The 22,223-nt window shown below is 24.0% G+C and overlaps 5 protein-coding genes across 8 annotated transcripts in view; 1 reads left to right on the forward strand and 4 right to left on the reverse strand.

Moving 5' to 3' along the window:
- LOC123264551 (telomerase-binding protein EST1A) overlaps positions 1–2,580 on the reverse strand; it is a 53,968-nt gene extending 51,388 nt beyond the window's left edge. For all 3 annotated transcript variants that reach the window (XM_044727847.1, XM_044727846.1, XM_044727845.1), the window contains exons 1-2: positions 2,504–2,580; positions 1,727–2,126 (exon numbers count right to left, since the gene is read on the reverse strand). In XM_044727847.1, the coding sequence (XP_044583782.1) occupies positions 1,727–2,126; positions 2,504–2,552 (449 nt within the window). In that variant the 5' untranslated portion in view covers positions 2,553–2,580. The remainder of the gene's footprint in view (positions 1–1,726; positions 2,127–2,503) is intronic.
- A 2,122-nt stretch (positions 2,581–4,702) lies between these two features.
- On the reverse strand, positions 4,703–8,468 carry LOC123265415 (BTB/POZ domain-containing protein At4g08455-like). The gene is made up of 2 exons (XM_044729139.1): positions 8,424–8,468; positions 4,703–5,826 (listed from the first exon to the last, which is right to left on the reverse strand). The coding sequence occupies exon 2, from the start codon at positions 5,803–5,805 to the stop codon at positions 4,828–4,830; it is 978 nt and encodes a 325-aa protein (XP_044585074.1). The 5' UTR covers positions 5,806–5,826; positions 8,424–8,468; the 3' UTR covers positions 4,703–4,827.
- A 1,717-nt stretch (positions 8,469–10,185) lies between these two features.
- Positions 10,186–14,362, reverse strand: LOC123265577 (gastrula zinc finger protein XlCGF8.2DB-like). Its single transcript, XM_044729357.1, has 4 exons — positions 14,208–14,362; positions 14,017–14,137; positions 12,293–12,541; positions 10,186–10,886 (listed from the first exon to the last, which is right to left on the reverse strand). Exons 1-4 carry the CDS (start codon positions 14,268–14,270, stop codon positions 10,201–10,203), a joined length of 1,119 nt encoding a protein of 372 aa, XP_044585292.1. The 5' UTR covers positions 14,271–14,362; the 3' UTR covers positions 10,186–10,200.
- A 506-nt stretch (positions 14,363–14,868) lies between these two features.
- On the forward strand, positions 14,869–17,612 carry LOC123265520 (ribosome maturation protein SBDS). 2 transcript variants are annotated; one of them, XM_044729319.1, is made up of 3 exons: positions 14,869–14,974; positions 15,038–15,212; positions 16,953–17,612. In XM_044729319.1, exons 2-3 carry the CDS (start codon positions 15,082–15,084, stop codon positions 17,578–17,580), a joined length of 759 nt encoding a protein of 252 aa, XP_044585254.1. In that variant the 5' UTR covers positions 14,869–14,974; positions 15,038–15,081; the 3' UTR covers positions 17,581–17,612. The 2 variants fall into 2 exon arrangements, with proteins under 2 accessions (XP_044585254.1, XP_044585253.1); XM_044729318.1 differs by having other exon boundaries at positions 14,873–14,974; positions 15,035–15,212.
- A 911-nt stretch (positions 17,613–18,523) lies between these two features.
- On the reverse strand, positions 18,524–22,214 carry LOC123265258 (corrinoid adenosyltransferase-like). The gene is made up of 3 exons (XM_044728942.1): positions 22,015–22,214; positions 21,583–21,931; positions 18,524–19,008 (listed from the first exon to the last, which is right to left on the reverse strand). Exons 1-3 carry the CDS (start codon positions 22,089–22,091, stop codon positions 18,784–18,786), a joined length of 651 nt encoding a protein of 216 aa, XP_044584877.1. The 5' UTR covers positions 22,092–22,214; the 3' UTR covers positions 18,524–18,783.
- Between the last annotated feature and the right edge of the window lie 9 nt (positions 22,215–22,223).

The raw sequence follows: 22,223 nt of genomic DNA on the forward strand, positions 1-22,223 counted from the left end.
AAGCTCATCCTGATGTTACACTCATCAAGCCCTTTCATTTGAGTACCCACATCGATTTTTCATATATTTTATATATTTATATATACTATATATATGTATATATGAAAAATATATCAAAAATGCATGTGGGTACTCAAATGAAAGCTCTTGATCAGTATAACATCAAAATGAGTTTATATCTTAAAAAATATCAATAATTAAGAAATGATCTTGTATCTTGTGAACTGTTGACAATTCTAAATATATAAGCTTACCCTGACATTACACTCATCGAGACCTTTAATTTGAGTACCCACATCAATTTTTCATATATTTTATATATTTATAAATATTATATATATGTACATATGAAAAATATATCAAAAATGAATGTGGGTACTCAAATGAAAGCTCTTGAAGAGCGTAACATCAGGATTAGCTTATATCTTTAAAAATATCAATAATTAAAAAATGACCTTGTATCTTGTGAACTATTGACATTTTTAAAGATATGAGCTTACCCTGGCATCGCACTCATCGAGACCTTTCATTTGAGTACCCACATCAATTTTTCATATATTTTATATATTTATATTCATTACATATTTGTATATATGAAAAATATATCAAAATGAATGTGGGTACTCAAATGAATGCTCTTGAAGAGCGTAACGTCAGGATTAGCTTATATCTTTAAAAATATCAATAATTAAAAAATGACCTTGTATCTTGTGAACTATTGACATTTTTAAAGATATGAGCTTACCCTGGCATCGCACTCATCGAGACCTTTCATTTGAGTACCCACATCAATTTTTCATATATTTTATATATTTATAAATATTATATATATGTACATATGAAAAATATATCAAAAATGAATGTGGGTACTCAAATGAAAGCTCTTGAAGAGCGTAACATCAGGATTAGCTTATATCTTTAAAAATATCAATAATTAAAAAATGACCTTGTATCTTGTGAACTATTGACATTTTTAAAGATATGAGCTTACCCTGGCATCGCACTCATCGAGACCTTTCATTTGAGTACCCACATCAATTTTTCATATATTTTATATATTTATATTCATTACATATTTGTACATATGAAAAATATATCAAAAATGAATGTGGGTACTCAAATGAAAGCTCTTGAAGAGCGTAACATCAGGATTAGCTTATATCTTTAAAAATATCAATAATTAAAAAATGACCTTGTATCTTGTGAACTATTGACATTTTTAAAGATATGAGCTTACCCTGTCATCGCACTCATCGAGACCTTTAATTTGAGTACCCACATCAATTTTACATATATTTTATATATTTATATATACTATATATATGTATATATGAAAAATATATCAAAAATGCATATGGGTACTCAAATGAAAGCTCTTGATGAGTATAACATCAAGATGGGCTTATATCTTTAAAAATGTCAATATTTAAGAAAATACAGTGCAATTTAACAAAAATCATTACTTAATAAACCAAAATTTCATTTAGTTATAATTTACTAGTCACAGCAGTCACGTAGTGACTGCAAAGTTGCTAGTTTTTATTATCTATTTTTTCAATTATATTGCAATGAATTTAAATTTTTTTTAACAATTAATTACAGCGAGAAAAATTTATTTTCAATAGAAAAAATTGAATATTCTCCTACTATAATTAATGTATTAAAAAAAAATATAAAATATCTGCTACATAAAAAATAACTCCAAAAACTTTTTTAATAAAATTACCTATTATCCTGTTCAGAAATGGATTCATAAATTTTTTTCGGCACATACAACTGCTGCTCCGGTTTTTTATTTTTGCGTCTATCAGCATCCATGTGACTGTTATTAGATTTGTCATGATGGTGGTCATTGACAGGCCGGCGATTAACATGTACATCATTGAATTTATCAGCCAACATATTCACCGAGTGGTTAGAATGCTCCGAAGGATTGTTCAAATTAATATTATTAAAAGGCCTTTTAAGCCGATCTTGAACCGAGGACTTATGAAGGCTCGCATCATAATCAAAGTCATCCTGGCGGTCGGATTTTTTAAGCGGACCGCTGCCTGGAGTGTATATTTGCTGAGGACCGCGGTTCAAGCCTCTGCGTCCTCCCATTAATTTATTTTTGTCAAAATTGTCTGAAAATTATTAACAATTAATTCAACAGTCAGGATAAATAAATTAACACTTACCAATAATTAGTTATTAATTATTGAGAAAAAAAAATTATATAACGCATTAATTAAAATAAAATAAATTGTGATGAAACACCAGAGCCAGATAATGAAATTGATGACGTTTAAATAAATAAACAAACATTGTTTTTGCAGCGTTTAAATAAATTACATTGTTTAAGGTTATCTCCGACCCAACAAATAAATTTATTTATTACCAAACTCAGGCTTTTGCCACCTGATAAACTTTTACGGCTTCGTAATTGTGACACAATTAAATTATTTAATTAGTGAGTAATTTTTACACAATCTAACACTTTAATTAATTATTTTAAATGTACCTTGAGAATTATCAATCCACTTTCTGCGTCCTTTGTCGTGGGTAGCCATGTTTAATAATTCCCACCATTTTTAATTTTTGCTAGTTTTTTAAACCGCAAGGGCGCGCTTCGGTTAAATGATTCTGCGCATGCGCACTTTAATTTGTTCTTTTGAAAATTAATATGAAAATAAATTTAGCAGATATTAAATAATTTTTAGTGATAATATTTGATAAAAAATTAAATTAATTTATGACATTAAAGTTAATTTAAAAAATTATTTTAACAAATAAATTATAGCAAGAAAAATTAGAAAAAAAAATTGAATTGTAGAAATTTAAAAAAATATAATTTTTTGGAACAAATTTATTTGTTAAAAAAAATGTTTAAATTAACTTTAATGTCATTAATTAATTTAATTTTTTTATTTTATTATTTTTGTAACAAATAAATTATGACAAAAAAAATTTTTTTTAAATTGACGTAGAAAATTAAAAAAAATAGAAAATGCAATTTTGAAAAACAATTTTTTTGTTAAATAAAATTAAAAAATTATTTGAGTGATTGTTAATTTTAAGGTAAGTAATTAATTTTTTTTTTTAAATATATCTTTATTGATACAAAATATTAGTTTACAATATTTATAAAAATTAGCAATAATAAATTATTATTATTATTTTAGATACATTGACAATTTTTAAGATTACATACAATTTTTTTCGATTATGTCCGTTGTTTATTTTTTTTGTAAAAAAAATATAGTTACAACTACATAAAATTATTTTTTAAATATAATTGTTTTTTTTTAAAGTACAGCGGATTTTTATAGGAATTTACAAACATGATTTTTTATGGAATACTTTAGAGAGAATTTTAATTATATTTTTTGTTTATTAGTTTGAGTAAATATGTCAGTTTCAATTTATTTGTTGTACAAAATTTTGATTTTTAAATATTTTGTGCAACATCAGGATGAAATTACAACTTTAAAAATATCAATAATTAGGAAATTACCTTGTATCTTGTGAACTATTGATATTTTTAAAGATATAAGCTCATCCTGATGTTACTCTCATCAAGAGCTTTCATTTAAGTATCCACATGAATTTTTAATATATTTTTCATATATACATATATATAATATATATAAATATACAAAATATATAAAAAATTAATGTGGGTACTCAAATGAAAAGTCTCCATTAGTGTAACATCAAAATGAGCTTATATCTTTAAAAATGTCAATAGTTTTCAAGATACAATGTAATTTCTTAATTATTGACATTTTTAAAAATATAAGCTCATCCTGAAGTTACACTTATCAAGAGCTTTCATTCAAGTACCCACATGCATTTTCGATATATTTTTCATATATCTATATATTGATATATATAAATATATAAAATATATGAAAAATTGATGTGGGTACTCAAATGAAAGGTCTCGATGAGTGTAACATCAAGATAAGCTTATATTTTGAAAAATGTCAATAGTTTACAAGATATAATGTCATTTCTTAATTATTGACATTTTTCAATATGTAAACTCATTTCAATGTTACACTCATCGAGACCTTTTATTTAAGTACCCACATGCATTTTTGATATATTTTTCATATATAGATATATATACATATTTATAAATATATAAAATATATGAAAAAATGATGTGGGTACTCAAATGAAAGATCTCGATGAGTGTAACATCAAAATGAGCTTATATCTTTAAAAATATCAATAATTCACAAGATACAATGTAATTTCTTAATTATTGACATTTTTAAAAATATAAGTTCATCCTTATGTTACACTCATCAAAAGCTTTCATTTGAGTACCCACATGCATTTTTGATATATTTTTCATATATACATATATATAATATATATAAATATATAAAATATATGGAAAAATGATGTGGGTACTCAAATGAAAGATCTCGATGAGTGTGACATCAAAATGAGCTTATATCTTTAAAAATGTCAATATTTCACAAGATACAATGTAATTTCTTAATTATTGACATTTTTAAAAATATAAGCTCATCCTGAAGTTACACTTATCAAGAGCTTTCATTCAAGTACCCACATGCATTTTCGATATATTTCTCATATATCTATATATTGATATATATAAATATATAAAATATATGAAAAATTGATGTGGGTACTCAAATGAAAGGTCTCGATGAGTGTAACATCGAGATGAGCTTATATCTTAAAAAATATCAAAAGTCCACAAGATACGAGGTAATTTCTTAATTATATATATTTTTTTATCATAATTTGTTATACCAAAACCAGCATATTTACCAAACCAAAAAACAAAATGAATTTATCTGAAACCTATCAGTCAACAGTGAGTTTCATCCGTTTGGACTCATGAGAGCACATGAAGTCATACATAAGTTCAACCTTCTTAAAAAATAGAACCTTAAAATTAGGAAGCTCTACAATCTTGTCCTTATTATTAGCCATAAAAGTAAGCGCGTCCTCGCGGAGCCTGATAGCGTTGAAGTCATCAGCAGCATCAACAATTCTCAGGACATTATCAACAGTCATGAGCCTGAGGAGGGTTGTCTCGCAGAGACACTTGAGCTTGTTGACCTGGTAGATATTAGCGACCTCTAGCATCTGGAGAGCACTGTTGACATTGTCAACAGCCTTGGACCTGCCGGTGTAAAAAAAGGTCAGCATGTCCGCCAGAGACTCGGCCTTGATGTTGTTGATCTCGATGATCCTGTTCTTGACCTCCCGGGTGTCCGCCGTGAGCATCTTCGCGAAGACCGGGCTGTGCGCCGCGAGGATGATTTTATGCGCCGGGAGGTCGTGGCCCTCGATGGTGAGGGTGACGTCGCTGAACAGCTGGGACTTGTGGAACTTCCGGAGGTCCTCGAAGAAGTTCGTGTCGTCCATCCGGGTCAGCCGCTCGTCGTCGATGAACCCGTTCCAGAGGATCTTGCACATGATGTTCACCGTGTAGACGTACGAGTAGTGCCCGTTTATGTACACCTCCTCGTAAGTAACTGGCTTCTTCATGAAGTCGTTGATCACACACAGGTTCTTCCATTTGTTCACCTTGATCTCTCGCTTCCAAGGTCCTTCTTTGCTTGTGATCTCCACTGTTGCGTCGGCTAGCTCCAGGTTGCCTTTCATCACTCGCACGTCGATGTACCCTGTGTTGTTCACTCTCAGTCCCAGGTTAAAGGCCACGTCGTTCACTCCGTCCATGAAAAACTGGTCCGAGTAGATCCACTTCATCGGCTGGAAAATATCTTTTGCCTCCCACTCGAACCGGACTGTCGTTGGTCGCTTTATCACAGACATTTTTTGATCCAGGTTGATTTTCTGGAGATATTGTTGAGGCATTTAAAAATTTATAATAATAAATTTTTTATACTAGGGTAAGTGTGGGTATTACTGCAGATTTTCTTGTTTTAATTATCAATAAATGGGTTATGACTTTTTTGATTAAAAAAAAATTATTTCTGTTAATTTAAACCTTTCGGAAAATAACTGCATAGTGGTTTTATAAGTAAGACAATTATTCAATTTGTTATTAATTAATAAAAATTAAGTAGTTACAGAAGTGAATAATTTTATCTTTTTTAAGAGTTTCAGTGTAAAAAGAGGTCGTCGTAAAAAGTCTTTTTCTTTATATAAATCACCTAATTAATATATTTTTTACATTTAGAAGTTAGATAACCCTTTTTTAGAATCGAATAATTAATAAAAATTACATTTTGATCAGTAAAATTTATTTAATTAACCATGCAGTAATTGGTACCGAAAAACCGCATGTGCGTGTAATACTGCAATTTTCTCAGTCGACTGCAGTAATAGAAGCGCCTCTATTTGTATATGTCTGTACCTATTACTGCGGATGTAAACACGGCTATTCTAATCTCCTAAATAAGTGCGTGAATCAAATTGTCTCGAAGTGAAAAATAAACTTTGGATAAAATTAATAAAAAATCAAAAGTTAATAAACAAAAAAATAAGAAGTCGAGGCAAGTCCAGGAAAGCAATAATCAGTAGATTGTAAGATTACATCAATTAAAATTTACGAATTCTGGTCAATTAATAATACGTTAAGGCTGTGTAACTTATTATTTAGATTATGAAGAATTCTTGTTATTACATTAAACTAATAAATTTTCTTTTTGATAAGTTTTTGTTCATTTTTAAGTAAATCCTAAAATATAGCCGTTCTGCAGTAATAGGTACGCAGTAACTGGATCAGTTGCAGTAATGGACACGCAGTAATAGGAGCAAGCTACTTTAAGACCTGCAGTAATACATGCATTTAGACTTCTTTTTGAATGCTTATTATTTAACGAAAATATTTGTTTCTCTCATTGTTGATTTTATTTTGGGTTAATAATGAGTCAAACTTTTGTTTAAAAAAAAAAAAAGTTATTATTATCTTGAGAAAATTTTATAAAAATGCTTTCGAAGTGAGACTTACGAAAAAAACTGCAGTAATACCCACACTTACCCTAAAGCTAGCCGACGTTTCTTAATTTTTTTTAATTATTAAATTAGAATTAAAAAATATTTTTTAAAAATCGCACTTAGAGTTTTTCAAGTTTTTTACATGTGAAATTTTTTTTTTTAATTGTTTAATTGAAATTTTTTCAATGAAAAATTTATAAAAATTTTCAAATGTCGGTTAACTTAATTTTCATAAATATTAAGTTAGCCGACATCTAAAAATTTTTATGATTTTATTTATTAAAAGAATTATTACGAAAAAATGAAAAAAAAATTTTTCATTTGTTAAAAACTTCAAAAACTAGCAGTGCAATTTTATAAAAATATTTTTCAGTTATAAATTAATAAATTAAGCAAAATAAAAAGATTAAAAATGTCGGCTAACTTTATTATTTTCTGAAGTTAGCAGACGTCTAAAAATTTTTAATTTTTTTTATTAATTTAATTACAAGTAAAAAAATATTTCTAAAAAATTTCACTTATAGTTTTTCAAGTTTTTTACATGTGAAATTTTTTTTTTAAATTGTTTAATTAATATTTTTTCAATAAAAAATTTATAAAAATTTTTAAATGTCGGCTAACTTTATTTTCATAAATTTTTATAATAATAATTTTCAAAAATTTATAATAATAATAATAATAAAGTTAACCGAAATTTTTTATTTTTTGATTTTAGTTTATTAAATTAAAACTAAAAAATTTTTTTTTTAATTTTATACTTACAGTTTTTCAAATATTTTACAAATAAAATTTTTAAAAAATTTTTTTGTTAATGATTCATTCAATAAAAAAAATTCTAAAAATTTTTAAATGTCGGCTAACGTTATTGTCATTAAAAATTTTATCAAAAAAAAATTTTATTTAAAAAATATAAAAGCTATTTTTTAAAAATATTTTTTAGTTCTAATCTAATAAAAAAAATAAAATAATTTTTTTAACCTAGTTTATTTAAAAGCTAAAAAATTTACTACTAATTATTAATAACACTAAAATCAGTTGATACTTGAAAACTTTCTTTGATTTTATTTAATAAATAAATTAAATATAAAAAATTATTTTTGAAAAATATTTTTTAATTCTAATTTAATCAATAAAAAATAATAAAATAATTTTTTTGACCTAGTTTATTTAAAAAATAAAAAAATTTACTACTAATTTCTAATAAGACTAAAATCAGCTGACATTTGAAAATTTTTTTGGAGTTTATTTAATAAATAAATTAAATATAAAAAATTATTTTAAAAAAATTGAATTTATATTTTTTTTATAAATTTTTCTTGATCAAAAAATTGTTATTTTAAAAAAATGATCAAATGTCTCTTGATTTAAGTATTATAATTGGAGCATGATTTTAAATGTCAAAATTAATAAGAAAAAAATATTAAAAATATCTAAATTATATTCAATAATTTAAGTACTGGAATGATAATAAAAAATAAAAAAATACTTACTTGAATTACAATTTGCAGGTTTAAATTATTGTTATTTATAAATGTCTGTAAAAAAAATGCCGGTTAAAAAAAATCAACAATTGTAAAACAAGAAAATAATAAAAATTAAATATTACCTGACGGTTTATGATGAATATAAACTGTGAACTATATATAAATAATTAGTAATTACAATTTTTAATAAATAAAATACTGTAAACGAATATCTATAACCTCAAAAAGTTGAATTTGTTAAAGAGTTAAGAACAGAATTTATTTTTCAGCTTTACTTTTGTATAAACTTGGCAGCTTTGATTTGAGAAGACGCGAGCGCCATCATTGTGTTTTGATGGTGGCGCTGAGTGTACGGAAGTGTAATGCACCTAGTGCTTCCAGCAGGTGACGCTACCTGTTATTAGAGCGCTATCTATTATGAGAGCGCGAATTCAAATGAAATATTCAAATTAATAAATACTAGAATTTGAATTTGCGCGCGCAAGCGCGCGCCTTGACTATAGAGTTTGCATATATTTTCATGCTTATGATATATTTGACCAATCACGTTACGAATAGTTTGATGCCACATACATTTCATCTCAATTTTATTATAGGATTTTCATGCTTATGATATATTTGACCAATCACGTTACGAATAGTTTGATGCCACATACATTTCATCTCAATTTTATTATAGGAAATTATTATAGGAAATTTTATTATAGGAATAGGAATTTTATTATAGGATTAAATGATTAAAATTAGTTAAATTTTATATTCGAAGTAAATATTCAAATCATTTATTTAATGCTTTTACTCTTACCAGTTGTAATGAAGATCTTTTAGTTAACTTTGTTTTATTTACAAAAGAAAATAAAATAAAATAAAAAAAGATATTTCGGTACAAAAGGACATTGTAACCGAATTCTCAGAATCTATAAAAAGTATCAATCAGAGATTGATAATTTTTTTATTTTTATACTATTTTGGGTATATGTACAGTATCTCTATAAATTATGCCGGTATTAAAATAAGTAAATTAAAAAAAATAAAATTACTAGGTATATATAAAAAAATTATGTACTTAAATTACAATTATGGTTATTTTTATTAACTGAAAAATTATTTCATAATACTGACAGGTAAATCTTACAAAATAAATTATTTAATTAAAAAAGAAAATAATTTTTTTACCCAAAGTTAAAAAAAGAATTTTTACAATAAATTATTCGTCAAAAATTAAAAAAAAAATTATTTAATCAAAAAAGAAAATAATTTTTTGTCTAAAATTAAAAAAAAAAAATTTACAATTATTTTTTTGTCTAAAATTAAAAAGAAATTATTTAATCAAAAAAGAAAATAATTTTTTTGTCCACAATTAAAAAAAAGAATTTTTACAATAAATTATTCTGTCCAAAATTAAAAAAAAAAATTATTTAATCAAAAAAGAAAATAATTTTTTTGACGAAAATTAAAAAAAGAATTTTCACAAAAAATTTTTTATCAAAAATCAAAAAAAGAATTTTTACAATAAATTATTCTGCCCAAAATAAAAAAAAAAATTATTTAATTAAAAAAGAAAATAATTTTTTTGCCTAAAATTAAAAAAAAAATTTACAATTATTTTTTTGTCTAAAATAAAAAAAAAATTATTTAATTAAAAAAGGAAATAATTTTTTTGTCCAAAATTAAAAAAAAAAATTATTTAATTAAAAAAAAATTTAATTCCTTTTGTCCAAAGTTAAAAAAAGAATTTTTACAATAAATCTTTTTATCAAAAATAAAAAAAAAAAAAAAAATATTATTCTAATTTTAAATCAGGATGATAAAGTTTCATATGATTAAACATATTTCCCCTATGAACAAATTTCGAGGGACAAATTGTGCAAGCAAACCTAAGCTTGTGAGTGAGCATATGTTTATCTCGTTCATCCTCATACTCAAATTTAATCGAACAAACATCACAAGCAAAGGGTTGATCTTTAGAATGAACCAATAAATGTTTCTTCAGAGCACTGGTCTGTTTAAAAATAGCCTCGCAGGTAAGACACTTGTAAACGCGAGGTTTCGGAGAGTCTACTTTAGGGACGTGAAGGTTTTGCATGTGTTGCTTCATGTACTTGACTTCTCGAAATTGTTTGGAGCATATTTTGCAGCGGTAAGGTTTCGGGTCTCTCATATGGATTTTAATGTGTCTTTTAATGTTGCTTTTCTCGCTGAAATGCTTCGAACAAATGTCACATTGGAAGGGTTTCTCCCCGCTGTGGATCCTCATGTGTCCGTTTAAGTTTCCTCGGTGGGTGAATTTCGCCGGGCATAAAGTGCAAGTGTAGGGACGCTCTCCAGTGTGCTGCATCATATGCCGGTCCATGTGAGACTTGTACCGAAACTTTAGAGGACACAGGTTGCAGCAATAACTTTTTAGTAAGCCGTTGTTTATTACTGTGTAATTGTTACGGTTACTTGGGTCGGTCTCGTCTCTAAATTCTAGAAAATAAAATTATTTTTTAATGAAAAATTCATTGAATAATTGATTTTTGTAAAAATTGTAATTTTTCTGGAAAACAAAAATATTTTTTTTATAAAAAATTAATTAAATAATTAATTTTTATAAAAATTTCATTAATATTATTTTTTTTTTATTTATTTCAACATATATATGCCAAGGCCTCATAAGCCGAATGGCAAAAAAAAATACATCAAAAGAGTATATTCATGTAAGTTTATAAGAACTGATTATTAAAGTAATATAAGTAGTGATTATAATTATATAATTTATGATTATTAAATTCATTTTACATTTTATCTTAAAATAATGAAAAAAAAAAGAAATTTAGAACAATTTTACAAAACATTTTAATGATGTAATAATAATATTAATTTAATGATAAAATAGTAGATTTATGCAATTATACAGTAGTATCAACCAATAGTAAAAAAGCAAAAATTTTTATAGTATGTTATAATTTTTCTAGAAAATAAAAATTATTTTTTTATAAAAAATTCATTAAATAATTAATATTTATAAAAATTGTAATTTTTCTAGAAAATAAAATTATTTATTTTATAAAAAACTAATTAAATAATTAATTTTTGTAGAAATGTTATTAAAATTATCATTTTTCGAGAAAATAAAAATATTTTTTTTATAAAAAATTAATTAATTAATTTTCATAAAAATTTCATTAAAATTATCATTTTTCTAGAAAATAAAATTTTTTTCATAAAAAATTAATTAAATAAGTAATTTTTGTAATTTTTATAGAAAATTTCATTAAAATTGTGATTTTTCTAGAAAATAAAAATTATTTTTTTATAAAAAATTAATTAAATAATTAATTTTTGTGATTTTTATAAAAATTTCATTAAAATTATAATGTCTCTAAAAAATAAAATTTTTTTTTTTTTAAATTAATTAAATAATTAATTTTTATAAAAATTGTAATTTTTCTAGAAAATAAAAATATTTTTTTTTATAAAAAATCAATTAAATAATTATTAATAATTAATTTTTATAAAAATTATAATTTTTCTAGAAAATAAAAATATTTTTTTTATAAAAAATTAATTAAATAATTACTAATTAATTTTTGTGACTTTTATGAAAATTTTATTAAAATTATAATTGTTATAAAATTTTTTATCTAAAAAAATTAATGATCAAAAAATAAATAAATCTTTGAACAGAATTTATTTATTTTTTGAAAAAAAAATGAATAAATTGAGTGTCATAAATTTTATATATTTTTTTTTTTAATTAAAATAATTTATCTTAATTAAAAAAAAATTTTTTTCACCCTAACAAACTTAAAAATTGTTAAGAAAAAAATATTCTTAAAGATATCAGGGCTTTATATAATTTTTTAATATTCTTTTAAACTTATAAAACATACTTGTCCGTAAATCTTGTGTAATATCCTCGATGTTGACAAATAAAAAACCTTGCTGAGAAGTTTCTCTAGATGATTCTTGATCCTTGGTGTTTTCTCCACATTGGAAGCTAGTTTCAGTAACTGATAAAGGATCATTATCATCTAGCATTGTTGTCCTGCAATTATTTTCTGGAGGTGTTCTTTTATGAGGTTCCTCATCGATTGAGAATAAAATTTCAGCCTTTACAATTGGAACGTCTCCAATCTCTTCTTTAATATACGAAAAAAAAAAGATAAATTTAATAAATATCTATAAATTTTGTAGGGTAAGTGTGGGTATTACTGCAGTTTTTTTCGTATGCTTAACTGTGCTATTACCAGGTTTTCTGGCAACTTGTCTCATATCTACCACGATTATAATTTATAATTTATAATTCACGTTATTATTTCATTATAATATGTTTATATTTTATTATTTTCAATTTATGTAATTACATGCTCTGTATTTTACACTGATTATAATGTATAATTATGATGGTCCTGAGGGAGCTAAGGCTCTAGGGTCAATAAAGTTTATTATCTATCTATCTATCTATCTATGTCTCACTTCGAAAGCATTTTTATAAAATTTTCTCAAGATAATAATAACTTTTTTTTTTAAACAAAAGTTTAACTCATTATTAACCCAAAATAAAATCAACAATGAGAGAAACAAATATTTTCGTTAAATAATAAGCATTCAAAAAGAAGTCTAAATGCATGTATTACTGCAGGTCTTAAAGTAGCTTGCTCCTATTACTGCGTGTCCATTACTGCAACTGATCCAGTTACTGCGTACCTATTACTGCAGAACGGCTATATTTTAGGATTTACTTAAAAATGAACAAAAACTTATCAAAAAGAAAATTTATTAGTTTAATGTAATAACAAGAATTCTTCATAATCTAAATAATAAGTAACACAGCCTTAACGTATTATTAATTGACCAGAATTCGTAAATTTTAATTGATGTAATCTTACAATCTACTGATTATTGCTTTCCTGGACTTGCCTCGACTTCTTATTTTTTTGTTTATTGACTTTTGATTTTTTATTAATTTTATCCAAAGTTTATTTTTCACTTCGAGACAATTTGATTCACGCACTTATTTAGGAGATTAGAATAGCCGTGTTTACATCCGCAGTAATAGGTACAGACATATACAAATAGAGGCGCTTCTATTACTGCAGTCGACTGAGAAAATTGCAGTATTACACGCACATGCGGTTTTTCGGTACCAATTACTGCATGGTTAATTAAATAAATTTTACTGATCAAAATGTAATTTTTATTAATTATTTGATTCTAAAAAAGGGTTATCTAACTTCTAAATGTAAAAAATATATTAATTAGGTGATTTATATAAAGAAAAAGACTTTTTACGACGACCTCTTTTTACACTGAAACTCTTAAAAAAGATAAAATTATTCACTTCTGTAACTACTTAATTTTTATTAATTAATAACAAATTGAATAATTGTCTTAATTATAAAACCACTATGCAGTTATTTTCCGAAAGGTTTAAATTAACAGAAATAATTTTTTTTTAATCAAAAAAGTCATAACCCATTTATTGATAATTAAAACAAGAAAATCTGCAGTAATACCTACACCTGCAGTAATACCCACACTTACCCTAGACTAAAATTATAAAAACAAAAAAAAACTTTTACAAAATTTTGATTAAAAAAAATTTCTTTTGTACCTGTCAAATTAGAGGTAAATTCATCATGTAAATTTTCATTTTTTTCTATTTTTATTTCCTCAAAATCAAGTAAATTTTCTTGATTAAATTCCCGTTGATTTTCTTTTTGCACTTTGAAATCCTTGAAATATTTTTATATTAATTAATAATTAATAAAATACAAATATTTGTTATTAAAAACATAACCTCACCTCATCAACATTCTCTTCAATTTTCACGATCAGCTGATCGGATAAACAATTATTAACATTCATTTTATTCAATATATATTTTTGTGTTTTAAAAAAGTACTAACATTTAAATTTTTAACAAATTTATAAATTTAATTGTTAAAAATAATTACAGCAGAATGTTTTTAACTTTTTCTCTTTTTATTTTAATATTGGCAACGTGGAGTAAAAAATAGTACCAATATTACAGGCAGAACAAGATTAAGCGCGCAAAATTTAACACTGTCAGTTTCATTTTTTTTTTTATGACATTAAAGTTAGCAGTCACTTAAAATTTTTAATTTTATTCAACAAAAAAATTTGTCCAAAAAAATCATTTTAAAAAAATTACATTTTTTATTTTTTATAATTTCTACATGTCAATTTTTTTTTCTAATTTTTTTTTGCATTAATTTATTTGTTATAGAATTTTTAAAATGATTAAATATATGCTGAATTGATTTTCATTTTTTTTTTAATTAATATTGTTAAAAAAATTTCTTAACTTCAATTAAAAAAATTGGTTGCCATTTTTAAAGTTTGCACATTATTATCACTGATAAAAACAAATTTTAATGACATTTTTACGCGCTAGTTTAAATTTTCAAATTTGCCCGGAAAATTCTTTAGAGGGCGCCACTGGAAAATTTTAATGCGCAAAACAAAAACGTGCTGATGATCGTGTTATTATTATTGTGAATTGTGCTGTGAAAAAAAAATTATATTTATTTGTTTATAAACAAAATAAGGTAAAGTCAGTTGTTTTATTTTTCTTTTAAGATTGTTTAATTATAACTTTTTTTTTTTAGCAGTTTTTACTAAAAACTGTTGAGAAAAATAAAATAATCAGGTGATCATGTCAAAAATATTCACGCCGACAAACCAGATCAGGTTGACGAACATTGCTGTTGTCAGGATCAAGAAAACCGGGAAGCGGTTTGAGATAGCCTGTTACAGGAACAAAGTTATTTCTTGGAGGAATAATTTGTAAGTTAATATTTTTTTAATTGTTTATTTTTTGGTTATGTGACAGGTTTTAAAAATTAATTTTTCAGTTGATTTAATTTAATAAATTTTATTTTCATTAAAATTTGAATCAACTTTATGAAAATTAAATTAGCCGACAAAATTTTTATAATCTATTTTATTTAATTCATTAAATATAAAAAAAAAAAAAAATTATTTTATTTAATTACATTCATAGTATGGATTTACTTGAATTATTTTAAATATTGAAAATGTCAATTTTAAAATGCTTTGAATATCTATAAAAGATATTTTTAATATTTTTATTTTTTTAAGACTTAATTATAATTTTAAAAAAGTTATAAATATTAATGATATTAAAATAAAGAGACATTTGATGATTTTTAGAATTTCTTTAACAAATAAAGTATATAAAAAAAAATTTATTTAAAAAATTGAAAATTTAATTTTTTAGACTTAGTTTTAAAAAAAAAAAAATTAAGTTTCTGCTAATTTTAGTGTCATAAATATTAATGATAATTTTTTTTTGTAAATTTCAAATAAATTTTAATTTTTTTGTCAATTTTAAAAAAATATTAATTTAATTTTAATTAATAAATGACAATTTAATTTAAATTAATAAATATTGATTATAATTTTTTTGTCAAAATTAAATCAATATAAATTTTATTAAAAAAAAAAAATTTTTTTTTTTTAATTTAGTTTTTAATTTTTAATAATTATTTAATTTTTGATAATTTTTAATTTTTGTCAAAATTAAATCAATATAAATTTTATTAAAAAAAAAAAATTTTTTTTTTTTAATTTAGTTTTTAATTTTTAATAATTATTTAATTTTTGATAAATTTTAATTCTTTTGTCAATCTTAAATAAATATTTTCATTTAAATTAATAAATATTAATTATAATTTTTTTGTCAATTTTAAATCAATATAAATTTTATTTAAAAAAAAAAATTTTATTTTTAATTATTTAATTTTTTAGTTTTTAATTTTTAATAATTATTTGATTTTTGATAAATTTTAATTTTTTTTGTTAATCTTAAATAAAATATTAATTATAATTTTTTTGTCAATTTTAAATCAATATAAATTTTATTAAAAAAAAAAAATTTTTTTTTTTCAATTATTTAGTTTTTCATTTTTAATAATTATTTAATTTTTGATAAATTTTAATTTTTTTGTCAATTTTAAATCAATATAAATTTTATTAAAAAAAAAAATTTTTTTTTTTTAATTATTTAGTTTTTAATTTTTAATAATTATTTAATTTTTGATAAATTTTAATTCTTTTGTCAATCTTAAATAAATATTTTAATTTAAATTAATAAATATTGATTATAATTTTTTTGTCAATTTTAAATCAATAAAAATTTTATTAAAAAAAAAAAATTTTATTTTTAATTATTTAATTTTTCAGTTTTTAATTTTTAATAATTATTCAATTTTTGATAAATTTTAATTTTTTTGTCAATCTTAAATAAAATATTAATTATAATTTTTTTGTCAATTTTAAATCAATATAAATTAAAAAAAAAAAATTTTTTTTTCAATTATTCAATTTTCAATTTTTAATAATCATTTAATTTTTAATAAATTTTAATTCTTTTGTCAATCTTAAATAAATATTTTAATTTAAATTAATAAATATTAATTGAAATTTTTTTTTGTCAATTTTAAATAAATATAAATTTTATTAAAAAAAAAATATTTTTTTTCAATTATTTAATTTTAATCCCAGAGAAAAAGACATTGATGAAGTGCTCCAGACTCACACAGTTTTCTCCAACGTCTCTAAAGGTCAAGTAGCAAAAAAAGAAGACCTGATCAAAGCCTTCGGCAACGACAACCAAACAGAAATTTGCAAAGAGATCCTAGCTAAGGGCGAGCTCCAGGTCTCCGACAAAGAGCGTCATTCTGCTTTAGATTCATCCTTCAAAGACATCGCGACAATAATCACCGAGAAGTGCGTGAACCCCGATACAAAGCGTCCCTACCCGGTCTCGATGATCGAGAAGGCGCTCAAGGACATCCACTTTTCAGTGAACCCGAACCACAACTCCAAGCAGCAGGCTCTAGATGTCATTCCCAAGCTCAAGAGCGTCCTCCCGCTAGAGCGGGCTAGGATGCGAGTCAGGATCGTTGTTACCAGTAAGAATGCCAAGAAATTAAGGGAGAAGATGGACCCGCTGATCAGCGAGGTTGAGAATGAGACCTGGGAAGACGGAGCGCTGAATTTAATTTGTCTGATTGATCCCGGGCAGTATAGAGAGATCGAGAAGATGGTCAAGTCTGAAGCTAAAGGTGCTGGCACTGTTGATCTTCTCGATCTTAAGGAGGTTACTGAGGGAGACAAAAAATTGGATTAAAAAATATTTTTCAAGTGTGGCCAGAATTTTTTTTTTAATTTTTAATATCAAAGCGAAAATATTAGTTGTTTAAAAAAAATTTTGAAAAAAAAATTGTTCAAAATTTTATTTTCTAAAAAAAAAATGTCTTAATTTTTTCTACGACCAATCAGAAAGCCGGAATTATTTATTATAAATTATTATAAATCTTAATTAATTAATTAAGGGGAAATTATGGGTTGTATAAAAAAATTTTTCAAGCAAAAGTTGTTCAAAATTTAATTTAAAAAAAAAAAGTCTCAGGATTTTTTTCTATGACCAATCAGAAAACCGGAATTTAAAAATTGTGATTTATATAATTAGCAAAAAATTTGAATTATTTATTTTGAATGTTAATAAATTAATTACTAGGAAAATATTGGTGGTATAAAAAAATTTTTTTGAAGCAAAAGTTGTAAGAAATTTAATTTAAAAGAAAAAATGTCTTAACTTTTTCTTACGACCAATCAAAAATCCGGAATTTTAAAATTAAGATTTTTATAATTAGAAAAAATTTGAATTATTGTTTATTAATAATGTTAATTAATTAATTACGGTGAAAATATTGGTTGTATAAAAAAATTTTTGAATAAAAGTTATTCAAAATTTAATTTTTTAAAATAAATGTCTCACGATTTTTTTCTACGACCAATTAAAAAGCCGGAATTTTAAAATTAAGATTTTTATTATTAACAAAAATTTGAATTATTTTTTATGAATCTTAATTTTTGATTTACGATAAAAATATTAGTCCAAAGAAAAAACTATAAGACGTTTTTTTTAGAAAATTTAATTCTGAACTTTTATTTGAAACATTTTTTATACGACCAATATTTTCGCTTTAATATCAAAAATTTGATATTAGTTTAAAAATGTTGGCTCCAAAATATATAAAAATAATAATAAGATAAAATATAAAACTAGGTTGTAAGAATTAATAACTGATAAAACTGTATTCGAGTTAAATAAAAAATTTTCTACACCTACGCTTTAACTTTCAGAATACCTTAAATTATTTACATTAATTTGGTAATTAATCGATAAATTAACTTAATTAAATTATTTAATATGAGGTTTTCTTGTCTTAGTAAATATCTCTAGTCTTTCATCTCGAGGATCATAGATGTAGAAAACCCAAGTGATGATATATTAGTCTAGAAATGACATATTACTCTAGGGAATAAATTATTTGTCTTGAACCTCCGCGGGCGGGATGTAGATACTCTCGGTACGCTGGTCGCACTTGGCAGCGATTCGAGAGACTGTGAATAAGAACTCCGAGAGACGGTGCAGGTAATTTTGGGCCTCCTTGTCCAAGAAGCCGTTGTAGACTAGGGGGGTTATGCTTCTTTCTGCTCGCTTGCAAATTGTTCGAGCTACGTGGAGAGATGCTGATGCTTTTCCACCTCCCTGGAATTATTTTCAATTTTCTTAATAATTTATTTTTAATTAAAATAAATTTTTATCAATTACAAATTTTTTTTTTTCATAAATGACCTTGTATCTTGTGAACTATTGACATTTTTAATGATATAAGCTCATCCCGATGTTACACTCATCAAGACCTTTCATTTGAGTACCCACATCAATTTTTCATATATTTTATATATTTATATATATTATATATATGCATATATGAAAAATATATCAAAAATGCATGTGGGTACTTAAAAGAAAGCTCTTAATGAGTAGAACATCAGGATTAGTTTACATCTTTAAAAATGTCAATAACTAAGAAATGACCTTGTCTCGTGAACTATTGACATTTTTAAAGATATAAGCTCATTCTGATGTTACACTCATTGAGACCTTTTATTTGAGTACCCACACCAATTTTATATATATTTATATATATATGAAAATGCATGTGGTACTCAAATGAAAGCTCTTGATGAATAGAACATCAGGATGAACTTATATCTTTAAAAATGTCAATAGTTAAGAAATGACCTAGTATCTTGTGAACTATTGACATTATTAATGATAAAAGCTCATCCCAATGTTACACTCATCAAGACCTTTCATTTGAGTACCCACATCAATTTTTCATATATTTTATATATTTATATATATTATATATATGTATATATGAAAAATATATCAAAAATGCATGTGGGTACTTAAAAGAAAGCTCTTAATGAGTAGAACATCAGGATTAGTTTACATCTTTAAAAATGTCAATAACTAAGAAATGACCTTGTCTCGTGAACTATTGACATTTTTAAAGATATAAGCTCATTCTGATGTTACACTCATTGAGACCTTTTATTTGAGTACCCACACCAATTTTTATATATATATATATGAAAATGCATGTGGGTACTCAAATGAAAGCTCTTGATGAATAGAACATCAGGATGAACTTATATCTTTAAAAATGTCAATAGTTAAGAAATGACCTAGTATCTTGTGAACTATTGACATTATTAATGATAAAAGCTCATCCCAATGTTACACTCATCAAGACCTTTCATTTGAGTACCCACATCAATTTTTCATATATTTTATATATTTATATATATTATATATATGTATATATGAAAAATATATCAAAAATGCATGTGGGTACTTAAAAGAAAGCTCTTAATGAGTAGAACATCAGGATTAGTTTACATCTTTAAAAATGTCAATAACTAAGAAATGACCTTGTCTCGTGAACTATTGACATTTTTAAAGATATAAGCTCATTCTGATGTTACACTCATTGAGACCTTTTATTTGAGTACCCACACCAATTTTTATATATATATATATGAAAATGCATGTGGGTACTCAAATGAACGCTCTTGATGAATAGAACATCAGGATGAACTTATATCTTTAAAAATGTCAATAGTTAAGAAATGACCTAGTATCTTGTGAACTATTGACATTATTAATGATAAAAGCTCATCCCAATGTTACACTCATCAAGACCTTTCATTTGAGTACCCACATCAATTTTTCATATATTTTATATATTTATATATATTATATATATGTATATATGAAAAATATATCAAAAATGCATGTGGGTACTTAAAAGAAAGCTCTTAATGAGTAGAACATCAGGATTAGTTTACATCTTTAAAAATGTCAATAATTAAGAAATGACCTTGTCTCGTGAACTATTGACATTTTTAAAGATATAAGCTCATTCTGATGTTACACTCATTGAGACCTTTTATTTGAGTACCCACACCAATTTTTATATTTTTTTATATATTATATATATATATATATATATATATATATATATATATATATATATATATATATATATATATATATATATATATATATATATATATATGTATATATGAAAAATATATGAAAAATGCATGTAGGTACTCAAATGAAAGCTCTTGATAACTGTAACATCGGGATGAGCTTACATCTTTAAAAATATCAATAATTAAGAAATTACATTGTATCTTGTGAAATATTGACATTTTTAAAGATATAAGCTCATTTTGATGTTACACTCATCGAGATCTTTCATTAGAGTACCCACATCATTTTTCCATATATTTTATATATTTATATATATTATATATATGTATATATGAAAAATATATCAAAAATGCATGTAGGTACTCAAATGAAAGCTCTTGATGAGTGTTACATCGGGATGAGCTTATATCTTTAAAAATGTCAATAGTTAAGAAAGTACAGAGCAATTTAACAAAAGTCATTATTTAATTTAATAAAGCAAAATTTTATTTATTTTAATTCGCAAATCACGGCAGTCACATAGTGACTGCACGGTTGCTAGTTTTAATTAATAAATATCAATAAAGTTAGCAGTTATTAGATAATTTTTCAACAAACAAATTTGTTCAAAAAATTATTTTTAAAAAATTTTTAAAAATTCCTACATGTCAATTTTTTTATAATTTGTTCTGTCATAATTAATTTCTTAAAAAAAATAATTAAAATTATTAAATTAATTTCCACAAAAAAAAAAAAATTCTAAATAAACAAAAAAAAAAAATAAAAACTTACCGGTATAATATAGTCCTCCGGAGGAGGTAACTGATTAGCATACTCAGTGATCCACTCTTCAAGATCCTGGGTGTGTTTGGTCTTAAAAGAATTAATCTTACTAGACTTCTGTATCCTGGTGATCGCATTATTAATATCAAACAAAATCATCTGGACCCGCTTGAGTTTGTCAACATAAGGATGCTGAACAGTAGTCTCACAGGCGAACTCACGTGCGAGCCCAATGTACGAGGACAGTTCATCAGTTGCGCCTATCGCGTTGAAAATTACATCATCATCTGTCAGCTTGTCACTTTTTTTCTCTGACGAGTTTGAGACAAATGCTTTCTGTATAATTTTACTCTCAGCTCTAAAAACAATTAATTAATAACAATTAAATTTCTAATTAACAACAAAAATTATTTTTATTTTAAGGTTATGCACAAGACTTACCGCTGTCGCACCAGTGGACTTAAATGCGAGTTGTAAACGAGTAAGTACCTCCTCCAAGAGTGCTTTATTAACTCCATTATTTTTTATCACTTTTTATAATTATTTATTTATTATATTTTTTTAAATTTAATTTTTAAAAAATAATAATTAAACCCTCACATTTATGCGTCGCCTTTTAGGTGTTTTTTAGATATATAAGTCTGTTTTAC

Source organism: Cotesia glomerata, linkage group LG5 (genome assembly GCF_020080835.1).
Source record: "Cotesia glomerata isolate CgM1 linkage group LG5, MPM_Cglom_v2.3, whole genome shotgun sequence".
Classification (NCBI taxonomy): domain Eukaryota; kingdom Metazoa; phylum Arthropoda; class Insecta; order Hymenoptera; family Braconidae; genus Cotesia; species Cotesia glomerata.